Here is a 13,360-nt window from a genome sequence, read left to right on the forward strand (position 1 = left end):
AGACACTCAACCCGGACTGGGTTGGAGACAGGAAGCGAGGAGGTGAAGACGAGTCCTGGAGGCCCCATTAAGGAAAGAATGAAGGAAACGCTGAGTCACTAAATCAAGACCACTGGGCCCCTGATACGTGGGCAGGTAGTTATGTAGAAGGGGGCCGAGGGGTAGAAGGGGGCCCAGTATGGGACAGGATCCTTAAAGTCTGAGCAAGAACAGCTAGCAAGAGGGAGGAACCCCTCCCAGGCAATCAGATAGACAGGCAGTCCAGGCTGCATGTGCTGTCAGGAGCCTCAGCCACCAGCCAGAAGCACCCTCAGAGCAGATCTGGAAAGCCTGCCCAGTTTACCAGCCTGTTCTACCTGCCTGGCCTCTGAGACCCCGATGGGGGATGAAGTGAAGGCCAGGCCTTGGGAAAGCTTCACCCTAGACCCTGGCACCTAGCACTCACCTGGTCTGGGTGGGCACGGGGCACACGAGGTCACCCCCCAGAAGGCTCCCACACTGCCGCAGCAATCCTCTTGGGCAGTCAGCTCCAGCAAGGGGTTGGCACACTGGAAAAGAGGCCATGGACACCCATCAAACCCTTCCCTGCCGTGCACAGAAATGTCCCAGGAAAACCCGAGACAGGAGCTCAACCCCAATTTCCTACTACAGAATGCCTCCACCCGAGGGAGGAGAGAAGAGAGTCAGATGATGTCCCGGCAGAAAACAAAGAGACCTGCAGTCTATTCTACCAAACCCTAAACTTGGGGGCAGGGCACACCCAGAAAAGAAAAGATCTGCTCTGTGCAGGCCTGCAACCTGCCCTCTTCTGTGCCCCCAGCCCACAGAGGGTCCCAAAAGATGGGTTTTCCTCCATCAAACTCCAGGGAACTATAGGGTCACCCACCATGCAGGCCTTCCCCATGAACAGGGTCTAGGCTCAGGGACACTACATGTTGAGAGGTCAAGGAGGATCTAGGGACTCAGAGTCTCTACCCCTTGGCTACTTCCTACCGCCTCCAGTTCCCTAACCCCAGGAGGGGGTTCTGGAAACACCAAAATGCAACCCCAACAAAAACCATCCTGGGTCTGGCTTGCCCCATAGTTTTAGATGCCTAGACTCAGAAAAACTCACCTGATTTCCCATCACTGACTACGGATGCCTCCGGGGGGGGGGGGGAGGGGGGATGAAGTGTCTCTCATCCTTTACCCCCAAGGCTTTAGGGTTTAACCTGCCTTTTCTAATTCCCCACCTCTGTGGCCCCAATCTCAACTGAATACCAAACTCTTTCTTGTCTGGACCTAACAGCCCTACTGTTCATGCACCGGGAGTCCTAGGCTCAGCTCCAGGAGAGGCCAGGATTTACTGGGAACAGAGGATGCCGATGCCCTTCCAGAGGGGGACTCTTTTGGGTTCTCTTCGGCAGGCCTGGCACTGACAAGTATCCTGTGGAGCCCAGGTAGTAAGGAGCCCTCTCCTCACTCGGGCAATTTTATGCCCTGAGCTTTCCCGTACGGGGAATAGAAGACTGCACATATCCATTCTACAGGACGAAGAGGAGACAGAGAAGGAGAAGGGGCAGAATGAGGGGCAGTCGCTATTCTGGAAGCCCTCCGGGCTGAGGCAGGGGATGCATTCTCACCTGTCCGTTCATAGAGCTCAGATAACAGCGGCCCAGCAGTCCCGGAGGCCTGGGTGCTGCTGGGGGCGGGGGCTGAGGGGCCTCTCCAGACCGGGCGGGGATGCTGTTGCTGTCCCAGTGGCTGTGGCGGGGGCTGGCGGGGAGCCGGGGCGAGGGTCTGGTCTCCACGCTGTTCTCCTCCGGGGCCTCGCCCCGCACCCGTGCCACCTGGTGGACCTGCACAGAGGCCTCCGGCGGGTGGTGAATGTGCACCTTCACCAAGGAGGGGTTCACGGAGGCTGGGCACAGGGGCTGGGTCAGAGCCGGCAAACAGGGACCCGCCTTCTGAAGAGGGCCCACCACCCCTGGGCCGTGCAGGCCACTGGCTGTATGTCTCCCCCAAATTCTCCTTCCGTTTCTTCACTCTCTGCTCAAACCCCAGGACCACTCCCCAGCGAGGACAGGACAGGGCACAAACTCCTTCACTCTGCACCTTCCAATGAAGGACCTTCATTATCAACCACCAAACTACCTCTCTGGATTCTAGCTCCCCCCACAATCCTATACAACCCCTGAATTCCAGCCCAACTGACCCTGCAGGGCCCCACCTCCACACGTTTGGTCACGGGCTGGCCCCTCTGCAGGGGAACCCCTCCCACCCTCTCTGCTTAGTCAAAGGCTCTCCATTGTTTAATGGCTTTCCTGAGCACAGTCAGGGGGCTCTCTATCTGCTGACCTCCTATAGAAGTCTGCATTTTTGGCTACCCTTTACCTGGTACCTGATAATGGAAGGCAGGGGAAATGAAATGTTTTATGATGATATTCTCTCTCCTATCCAGCCCGCCTCTATTGTTCCCTGAAGGCAGGCCCCTGCCCTTATACTCTTACACCCATAGCACCCAGAAGGGGGCAAGGGCAAAAAAATATATATATATATATATATTGATGAATTCAGAGGAAGGGCAAAGAGAAGTTTAGCAAGTGAAACCGAGCCCCGGGGGAGGGAGGTCAAACCGAGAAGGAGGGAGGTTTGACCAGAGTCAGTTTCCCTGCCCTCCACCACAGGACCAGCACCCCCGTGTCCTTACCCAGTGCACCCTGAGTCTCGCACTCACCCAGCTGGTTGGAGAGAGGCAATGTGAAGGTGGACTGCCTCAAGGGGCCTTCCAGCAGGGCCCTGTGGCGGGAGCCCCTCTCGGGAGGCCCCTTGTCCAGATTCGGGGCCGGCAGGTGGCAGAACTTCCCAGTGGAGTTGGTGGGGCACCAGCACTCATCCCTGCCGATGCAGCGGCCTCCGTTTAGGCAGGGGATCTGGCAGAAATCTGTAACATCGACCTCAAGGTGACTGCTGGTAGAAGAACACAGCAGCACCCACCATACGGCTGGCGGGTGACCACAGGGAAGCAGGGGGAGCAGGAACCCAAATCTGGGTGGCTGGGGGAGTCCGGCACACCCTGAAATGCAGGGACTTTCCAGGAGGCCGGGAATGAAGAAGGGTAGACGATAACCAGCCCTTGCCTTTCTAAAGAGCCCTTTCACGCCTTTCCTGGACCCCACTGTACAGTGGGACCCCTCCCCCCTCCACCGAAACCTGGGGGACAGGAGGGCAGTGGCACTACGAACTCCCTTAACTTCTCTGTGGAGGAAACATGGACTCAGGAAAGTTATGTGACTTGCCTAGAGTCGCACAGCCAGGCTGTGACAGAGCGGGGTTAGGACTCGGCACTTCGTGTGACTGGGAACAACTCACAGAAGCCACAGGAGGAGAGCAGTGGGCTTCCTTCCTGCAGGAGGCCTGGGCTCCTGCCCAAGGCAAGCCTGTCGCTCTGGCCACCCTGTCCCCTCCCAGGGCCTGGGAGCCATCTCAGGGGGAAGGGACTCACAGATTCGGAAGCCAGACTTGGGGTCATGCCCGTGGCCACCCTGGCTATACAGGGTGGTGGTGTCGCCGCGTTCACAGCTGTTGGAGCAGTGCCCGCGGGCACAAGTCTGCTTGCAGATGGTGGGAGTGAAGACGATCTTGATCTTCTTGATTTTCTCAGTGAGGTTCAGCCCTGCAGAGAGAGGGCTTGGGTCCAGGGGGCAGGGCTGAGAGGCACAGCTGTGACCTCCAGAGGCTGCTTAGAGAGGCCCACGGGGTCAAGGGTGACTCCATCCCAAGGGCATTTGCTAAGTACCTACTGGAAGCAAGGTCCCGTAGTGGGGGCAGGGTAATACCTTTGAGAAGCTCACAGTCCAACAGCTATTGGGGGACGCCAAAGTGCCAACCATTCAGCTCATGCTTTAGGCAAATTAGCTCTTATCCCTCTTGGCTGAGTATTATTTTAGGTTGATCTGCTAGAAATTGCCATTTCTGTAGGTTAAGATAACTGAACATTGGCACCGTTCCTAATCTAACGTTTCTCTTTTACAGATATGGAAACTGAGGCCCAGGGAAGGTTGGGTTGCCCCAAATCACACACCTAGCAAGTGCTGCAGCTGGGCTTTGAGCCGGCAGGCAGAGAGAAACGACCGAGCTCAGACTTGCCAGAGCAGAGTCAGTGCGGGGAGCTAATGCCCTCCCAGCTGGAGCGTGCAGGTGGAAGGGGAGGCAGGGTGACCAGTTGGGAGGTCACTTTGGCCGCCCCAGCTGGTTCTGTAACACAGGTGGTGGCAGTGTAAATACAGAGGAGAGGTGTTCAATCAGCATGGGGAGCCTAGGGAGGGAAGCCAGAGGGAGAGTGGTAGAGGAGGGAAGTTTAAAAAGTCTACATAGACCGTGTGTTCAAGAAGCTAGCCCGTGAGAGGAGAGATAGAGAGGAAGCCCAAGGGAAGTGGGGGGGGGGGGTGCGGTGTGTGCCCGTGCAAGGGTGTGAGCATGGAGAGCTGACCAAGTATATTTGCTGATGGGAAGCGGCTGGGAGAGGAGACAGCGTGAAGAGGGAGGAGAGAGGTGCAGGGGGGAGGGCAAGGGATGGTCTAGTGTTCTAGAGGAATCAAGAAGGTGGACGCCCCCCTTTCCAAGATGGCAAGAAAGGTGGTCACGGACTAAAAAGAAGAACGAATACGGACAGGGATAAACCTCAAAAACATTACACAAAGTCACAAAGGGCTACATATCGGACAGGCTTGGTTTACGGCATGTCCGAGATAAGCAAATTTGTAGAGATAAAGTAGACTAGCGGGGCCCGGAGCTTGGGAAAGAGGCTTAACGGGCATGCGGCTTCCTTTTGGAGTGATGACAGTGTTCTGGAATTAGATAGTGGTGGTGGTTGTGCAAAATTATGAATCCACTAAAACTCACTGATGCGTCCACTTTAAAATGGTTAATTTTATATGAATTTCACCTCAACTTTTAAAATGGGAAAAAAAAAAAGAAAAGAGGTCAGCTCAGGCACAGGTGTAGGTAAGGGCATCGTGTGCATGGTCACATGGTGAGGCAGGTGGGCAGGAAGGTGAGGAGCTCTCCCAGGGCTGGCAGGGTGCCCATGTGCTGACGGGATGGCACTTGGGGAAGTGGGGGCAGCTTGGAGTAGCTGCTCTGAGGGATGAGAGAGAGACAGAAAAAGAGAGAGACAGAGAGAGAGAGCAGGCAACTGAGGAAGGACTGTTGGGCAATGACCAGAATATGCAGAGGCATGAACCTGCAGGGATGGTCAGGTGTCTCCTCTAGAAAGCAGAGGCCCGGCTGTGGGTGCTAAGAAAGCAACTGGTCAGGTTGGTCCAGGAGGGTTGTGCTTTGCAGGAAGGATGAGGTGGAAGGAACAGGGTCAGGGAGGTGAGGTTCATGGCTGGATATGAAGGAAGCAAAGGCAGGACGTGTGACAGGGACAAAGTCTCCGATCAGCTGGTTTGGGACCCTTGGAGCCCGGCACAAAGCAGGCATTTGACGACTGTTGGTTGATTGGCTGAGAGGATGAGTGACAAGCTGAAACTCAGCCCGTCTGTGAGAGTGGAGGGGAAGGTCAGCAATTTAGATGCTCTGCTCTTCCAGGACCTTGAGACGGGGCATCCTTACCCCAGGGGGATGACGGGTGGTCCAGATACGCCGCGTGCTGGGTGCCATCCCTCCGCTCAAGGCCTGGCCCTGCGGGCAGGGCATTGGAGGTGAGCTGACCGCTGGCTGCGGTGGTTGGGTAAAGCCGGGCCATCCGGGACAACCCCACATGCTGCTGGGAGGGCTGCGTCTGGCTGAGCCCACTCAGGGTCCTGTGGAGATAATCACGGTACAGGGGTTTACCACCTGGAAGCAGCATCCCTGTGCTCTCTGTCCCCACTCGGGCCACCCACCCCGCTGCCTCTGCACTAGAAGAGTGCTCTCTGTTTGGCTGCCTTCTCCCCATCCATGTGCAGTGACTCAGGGATATGGAGGTGCCCTGAGGTAGGGGGAGTGAGGTAAGGTCCACCAGTTTGTTCCATGGGAGTGCCTATCCCTACAAGGGATAGCTGGGCTTTTGCTGGGCTGTTCTGGGTGAGTCAGAGCCTCTCTGAGCCTCAGGGCCCTGGACTACAAAACGAAGGTGTTAGACTGGTCTCCTGTGGCTCTGACATTCTGAGAGTCTCTGAGACTCTTAGCAGTCAAGCTCTGCCCCCCAACTGAGTCCTGTGCCTACCCCCGCCACTTCATAATTCAACCCTTAACACAAATTACCTGTGGACTACGTGCCCAGCAAATGCTGATTCATAGATTGATTTGGGAGGCAGAGCCTAGAATATCCCTCTCATTTATTTTCATTGTGCAAATAATACAACAATATTCAAGGAGAAAAAAAATCGAATTCATCATCCCCCTGCCCCCACCCCTCAAATACTTTGCACATTCCCTTTCTTTCTAATGTTTTTATTTATTTTTGAGAGAGAGAGAGATAGAGACAGACAGAGTGCAAGCTGGAGAGGGGCAGAGAGAGAGGGAGACACAAAATCTGAAGCAGGCCCCAGGCTCCAAGCTGTCAGCACAGAGCCCGACACAGGGCCTGAACACACAAACTGCGAGATCGTGAGCTGAGCTGAAGTTGGACGCTCAACCGACTGAGCCACCCAGGCACCCTGCATGTTTCCTTTCAACCTTTGCTCAAATCTATGTTCTTACCCTATTGTCATCGCCTGTAGGTGCACCTTGAGTTATTATTTTTTTCACTTAACATTAGATCATACTTGATACAATTTCAGTTTTCATATTTTAGCATCTCAATTACTACCTGATAGTCTATCAGAAGACAAATCACAATTTATTCAGACATTCGCCTGTTACATAGATTGTTTTTAATTTTTTTTATGAAACATTTATTTAGTTAGTTAGTTATTTCTGGAGAGAGGGCTCAAGTGAGTGAGTGAGAGAGAGAGAGAGAGAGAGAGAGAAAGAGAGAATCCCATGCTGGCTCCACACTGTCAGCATGGGGCCCGAAGTGGGGTTCATGCTCACCCGATGTGGGACTCGAAATCACAAACTGTGGGATCATGACCTGAGCCGAAGTCAGTTGCTTAACCTACCGAGCCACCCAGGTGCCCTGACTGTTTTTAATTTTTAACTGTGGACATACGTACTCATGTGGCTTTTTTCCATCTGTTAAAATATCCCTTTAGTATAGGGGGACTCGCTATACTATACTATTTTATTCTGTATATTTGAAAAATATGTATAACAGACATTTAAAAAGGACTATTATTTTAGGATTAATTCTGTGGACTAGAATGACCCTCTCAAAGGTTCTAAACATGTCTGGCTCTAGGTGCACACTGGTGCCTTGCTTTCAGAGAAGGTTCTATCAAAGGTAGTAACGTACCACTCAGAGGGCACCCTCGACATCCTAATGTATTATTAATTTCTCATGCTTGGCTAATTAAGGATAAAATGGTACTTCATTGTTGCTTTTCTCTCCTTTATTACTTCTGAGTTGACATGTTCTTCATGGATCTATTTACTGCCTTGAAAACCTTCCGCTCCTGTCCTTTGACATCTTAACCGTTTGAGTTGTTTGTCTCACAAATGTGAACGTGTTACTCATATGTTTATTACCAGGCCATTCTACAAAGCAGCCTCCATTGTAAATATTCCATCACTTCACAGTGTATATGAACCTGTATATGATGGTGTCTGGACCGTGGCGAGTGGGATCACACTGGGGCCATTGAAGCTGAGGGAGCAATTCCTTCTCCAAGACTATACAACAGGTAAATTGGGATTGGGCCCCAGGATTCCAACCTAGAGCATCCTGACTCCTGTGCCACCCAATAGACCAGCCCAGACCACGATGGAAGCTCAGCCTAGAAGCATCTGCTCAGGCCTGGAGGGTGCTCCTTCCCCCAGTAGGTCCCAACCCTACTTGGGATTCCTTGCCCAAGGTCCTGGGACCCTCTCCCTCTGCTGCCCCTACTCCAGTTTTGTTGACCCTGGGTGCTTAGGCCATGAGCAAACTTCCTCTTATCCTTCCCTGGCAGAAGCCAAATCAGGAGAGTTGCCAGAGGCCAGCACCCCAGTGCTTCCCCAGGAAATGTTTGACCCTTCCCCAGGCCCCTTTGCTCAAAGCTTGGCTCCCTTAGGCTTTAATGCAGCTCTTCCTTCCAGGGCCACCAGCAACAAATCCTTACTCTGACGGGCATGAACCATGCCTCACCCTGCTTCCCGGATTTGGGGTCTGGAGTGGGAGAGAGGTCCTGTTAGCCACTTGAGAAGTTCTGGGAGATGTAATGGGCCAGAATGGGGAGCCCAAGCCTCAGGCACCTGCTCCTCACTACTAGGAGAAGAGTAACACAACCAGCTGCAGCAGAAAACACAATCCTTTCAATAGCTTCCCAGAGCGTGCCTGAGAGAGAGAGAACGAGCAGGTGGGTTGGTGGGAGTCTCCTCCTGGTGGCACCAGGCTGGTGCCACGGCTCAGCTTAGTGCCATCATCACAAAGCACCTTAGAAAGATGAAGGGAGTAGCTCATGTTCTGCCCAGCTCTTCACCGTTTTGAACTTGACCAACAAAGAGATCCCCAATCTGGTCAAGGTGGAAACTCAAAGGATGATTTCTTGGCGGTTTGTTGTCATTGTTGTCGCTGCTGTCACTTGTTTCTCTAATGGAACTCAGTGCTAATGGCCCCAAGATTCCTGAGTCCAAATCCTAAGGCTAGAGGTTAATGTTGCAGAGAAGAAAAAAACCACCGCCCACAAAGAAAGTCATGCATTCCCTAGTTGTAGATAGGACCTGGCTGTACCGAGGAGAGAGAACGGGATTAGGCCGGGCAGATGTCAATTCTTCCTCTTCTAGAAGAATGGTCTTGAGCAAGTCACTTAGCCCCTCTGAGCCTCAAATTCCTCATTAGCAAAATGGGAATAGTGATACCACCTCAAGGGGCTGCAGTGAGGACTAAGAGAAACCGTGAGGCCATAGGATTGCTTTGCAAAAATAAACAAATGGTCACAAGTTGAAAAATATGCCCAAAATTTAAAATCACATGAACAACAACAAAAGTGCTAGATACGCTTTATTTATTTATCTATCTATTTATTTATTTTTATATTTTTAAACATTTTTATTTATTCTTGAGAGACAGAACATGAGCAGGGGAGGGGCAGAGAGAGGGAGACACAGAATCTGAAGCAGGCTCCAGGCTCTGAGCTGTCAGCACAGACGCGGGGCTCGAACTCATGAACTGCGAGATCATGACCTGAACTGAAGTCGGTCGCTTAACGAACTGAGCCACCCAGGCGCCCCAGTGCTAGATACACTTTAGACAAGCCCCTGAAAGTTCTTATTTATCTAAGGAGAATAAAAGACTTCCCCAAATGCTTTGTTTTACTACCACACATCCTTATATGTCAAGGGCCAAGTGCCCAATCTCGTGTTCACACAAATTTTAACAACCAGAGTCTCCTGAACCCAATCCATCGTCATCTACTGCTGTGATGGGGATGTGAGGGTAAATGACAGAAATGAAAAGTTCTGCCCAGTCTGAGAGGCTCCCAGAATAAAGGAGGAAGCCCCTGGTTCTTTGATAGTTTCTATCTCTTCCACCGAAAGTACCCCTGTAAGGAAATTGCCATCTCCCTTCATAAGCCCCAGCTCAGTCCTTGGAGGGGGGCGCTGAGGTCCACCATGTGAACAGGGGTACAGGTCCCTTGGTCTCTGGCTGGTCACTCGTGCCATCAGCACTTCGAAGACCACAGGCATCTAGGGTGGGGTGCAGACCGTGAGCTGCGGAGTCTGAAAGCCCAGTAGTCTGGCTTTGTGTTAATCTTTGTACTCATTTCTTTTAAGTGAACCACAAGCCGTCAGCAAAAGCTTGTTCGTATGCCCCAGGTTATGGGACATCAAGAAAAGGCTGTGGCATCATGTTCTGCCCAGAGTGGTCTAAAGAAGCAATGCCCCCTTAAGGACAAGCGTGGTGGTGACAGAGGCAAGCTAGAGGTTCACTGAGAAGGTGACTTTCTTGGACCACAGCCCTTTGGGAGAGGTCGTGTCCACTCAGCTTTGGAAGAGCTGCTTCGATTTCATCAAAGGATAGTGGTTCTCGAACTCTCCTGGCACAAGAATAGAAGTTGCTATCTCTCTGGGATTGTTCCAGGGAAGTCCTGGCAAAGCAGCCACAATGAACCAAAACAGCTGTCTCTAGACTTTAGGATCTTGTGGATCAGTAAAGTTTTGAAACAAATGTAGAGGAAAAACAACGTTGCCAATTTTTTATTTAGGTAAGTAAGAAATTCTCTCTCTCTCTCTCTCTCTCTCTCTCTCTCTCTCACACACACACACACACAGACACACACACACACACACACACCCCTACCAGTTATTACCGCCATAATTCCATGAAATAAAAGACATTTCAATGTCAAAAGAAACACTTGACTAAAGCTTAACTTGACAGAAACCTTACCATATTGACTTTATTTTCGTTTCTCCATGGACCAATAAAAAATTCATGACAGGCTAGCACCAAGCCAAGGGGAAGCCACTGGGCAACATGATCGCCCAAGGTCTGCTCTAGTCTGAGGACATTTGGGCTCTTTCAACCCATTTGGGGGAGAAGACTTCCTGTCCTTGCCGGCTGGGATCTTCAGACCCAAGCGAAAACTGCCTGGACAGTGCGTCCCGTGATGCCACTCAGTTAACTGTGGTGTGCCCATATCCTGCCATCCTTAAAAGATATCTTACACTGAGATTTTCAAGAGCAATGGGGAGACAACTGGATGAGGGCCTCCATACCTTCCACCCCATCCAAGTGCACCCCAGCCAGAACGCAAAGTACTAGGATATATACAACTCTGCAAAGGACCAAACATTGTAGGACCTCCACTCCATCTAATTTAGAAGTTGGGGTTCCAAATACCATTTTGACTGAAAAGCCTTCTGCTGCTAAAAGAAAGTTTAAAAACATCACTAGAAGGTGCACAGGGTAGTTAGAGCTATCACATTGAGCACTGAGCCAGGTGCTTTAAATGCATCATCTTATCCACGTTATTTTATTGAATGCGGGTAAGTTGCAGAATACTATGGATAGTATGCTTCCAGGTTTGTGTCTTCAGAAAAACTTCTCTCTCCCCCTATAGATATTGAATCAGGGACAGGAAAGATCTGGAAGGGTCTGTAAACAGAGGCTGCCCCTGTTTCTATAGTTTTGGAACTTTTTTCAGTAAAAAATTTGAAACTTTTTTCAGTAAAAAATTTGAAATTTTTTACAGTAAACATGCATCATTTGGGAATAAAAATAAATATTTCCCACAGCAGCTCCATTTTATAGGTAAAGAAACTGAGGTTCAGGAAAAGCAAGGGAAATGTGTGCAAAAAACTAGGATTCAAGGTGGACTGTAGTGGCTAAAGAGGTACAGGAAATCAGATTTAAGAAAGACCATGACGGGGCGCCTGGGTGGCTCAGTCGGTTAAGCGTCCGACTTCGGCTCAGGTCATGAGCTCGTGGTTTGTGAGTTCGAGCCCCGCGTTGGGCTCTGTGCTGACAGCTTGGAGCCTGGAGCCTGCTTCGAATTCTGGTGTCTCCCTCTCTCTCTGCCCCTCCCCTGCTCATACTCTGTCTCTCAAAAATAAATACATGTTTAAAAGAAATAAAAAAAAAAAAAAGAAGGAAAGACCATGACATTTGAGCTGGGGCTTAAGAGATGGGTAGGATTTTCACTCTCCAATAGGAGGAGGAAGACATTCCAGATAAGAAAAATAACAAGAAAATCCATGGAGGGGGGGAAGCATGGGCCATATTTAGGGGGAAATAATGAGCATGGTTGGATTAAGCATAGAATGGAGGGAAGGGACGGGAAGGAAATAATATCCAGTCAGTGCCTACAGGGTAGCAGGCATCATTCCAGGTGTTTTACATAATGTATCACTTACTTGTCCAAACAGCCCTATGATAAAAACATCTGTGTCGCCAAAACCCTTAAAGTAAAAAGACAAATGGCAAAACGGAAAAATATGTACAACTCCTATCACAAAGGACCCATCTCCATAATATATAGAGAGCGCCTGGAGATGGAAAAGACAGACCAATAGCCCTAAAAGAAAAATCAGCAAAGGAATAGGAATAGTTCACAGGAAAAAAAATACAAATGTTTGCTAAACACATGACAGTACGCTCATTCTAAGAGATGTGCAAATGAAAATGACTCTGAGGTAGTATTTTTAATCCATTAGATCAGCAAAAAATCAAAAGTTTAATAATAGACTAATGTGGCGGGATTGTGCCGAAACCGGCACTCTCAAATGTTGCTGGTGGGAATGTAAATCGATACAGCGAAATTGCCCTCATGGACAGCGATGTGGCAAGTCTATCCACACTGCAATGCACCTGTGCTTTGCTCCTGCCTCTCCACCTCCAAGACGATGCTGCAGATTAAACCTGCCATGGAAGGTGCTGCTGCCTCCCTTCCCAGGTCCCCTTTGCAGCTGGTGCACCTTCTACTGGCTTCTTCCTTGCCCTGGGTGGATGCAACCACCTGACAAGCCCCTCCCACAACCAATGGGAAGTTCAAAACCCCTGCCTCTTGCCTCAAGGTGGGATAGCTCTGCAAGCTCCACCCTCCATCAGGCGTTGTGCTCCCTTTCTCTGGGACCAGTCCTTGCTTGGCTCTTTCCACCTTCCCGTTCTGCTTCCCTCCCCCCCTTGGCAATCCCCCAATAAATCACACACACCCGAATCCATGTCCCAGCTCCACCTCCAGAGGAATGTGACCTAAGACACTTGTTAATGTCCAAAGTGATGGATGAACAAGATTATTCATAGCAGCACTATTTTGTAATAGCAAACTATTTGCAAAGAATAGAAACAACTTAAGTGTCCTTCAGTAGGAGATTGGTTAAACAAACTAAGATACATCCATGAGATGAAGTCATATGCCTTCGAAACAGAAAGCAGCAGCTCCTTTACATCGATAGGGAAAAGCTCTCTAAGACATAATGAAAAGTGAAAAAGGGACGCCTGGATGGCTCAGTCGGTTAAGCTTCCCACTCTTGGTTTTAGCTCAGGTCATGATCTCATGGTTCATAAGTTCAAGCCCTGCATTGGGTTCCACACTGAATTGTGGAGTCTGCTTGGGATTCTGTCTCTCCCTCTCTCTCTGTCCTTCCCCTGCTCACTCTCTCTGTCTCTCTCAAAATAAATAAATAAACTTCAAAAAAAAATTTTTTTAAGCGAAAAAAACAGCCATAATGTGGCCCACTGATTGTTTTTGTATGGACAGTGACATAATATTTTTTAATATATTTAAATGGTTGGAAAAGGTCAAAATGAAGAATGTATTTCACGACATGAGAAAGTGATGTGAAATTCAAATTTAGGTTTCCATAAATA

General features: G+C 50.2%; 1 protein-coding gene across 3 annotated transcripts in view; it reads right to left on the reverse strand.

Annotated features, from left to right (window-relative positions):
- Positions 1–13,360, reverse strand: part of LTBP2 (latent transforming growth factor beta binding protein 2) — a 102,009-nt gene that overhangs the window by 45,897 nt on the left and 42,752 nt on the right. For all 3 annotated transcript variants that reach the window (XM_027066165.2, XM_027066164.2, XM_053224711.1), the window contains exons 4-8: positions 5,599–5,789; positions 3,485–3,655; positions 2,717–2,923; positions 1,623–1,900; positions 446–548 (exon numbers count right to left, since the gene is read on the reverse strand). In XM_027066165.2, coding sequence (XP_026921966.2) covers positions 446–548; positions 1,623–1,900; positions 2,717–2,923; positions 3,485–3,655; positions 5,599–5,789 — 950 coding nt within the window. The remainder of the gene's footprint in view (positions 1–445; positions 549–1,622; positions 1,901–2,716; positions 2,924–3,484; positions 3,656–5,598; positions 5,790–13,360) is intronic.

The sequence above is a fragment of the Acinonyx jubatus genome, chromosome B3 (assembly GCF_027475565.1).
Source record: "Acinonyx jubatus isolate Ajub_Pintada_27869175 chromosome B3, VMU_Ajub_asm_v1.0, whole genome shotgun sequence".
In the NCBI taxonomy this organism is placed as follows: domain Eukaryota; kingdom Metazoa; phylum Chordata; class Mammalia; order Carnivora; family Felidae; genus Acinonyx; species Acinonyx jubatus.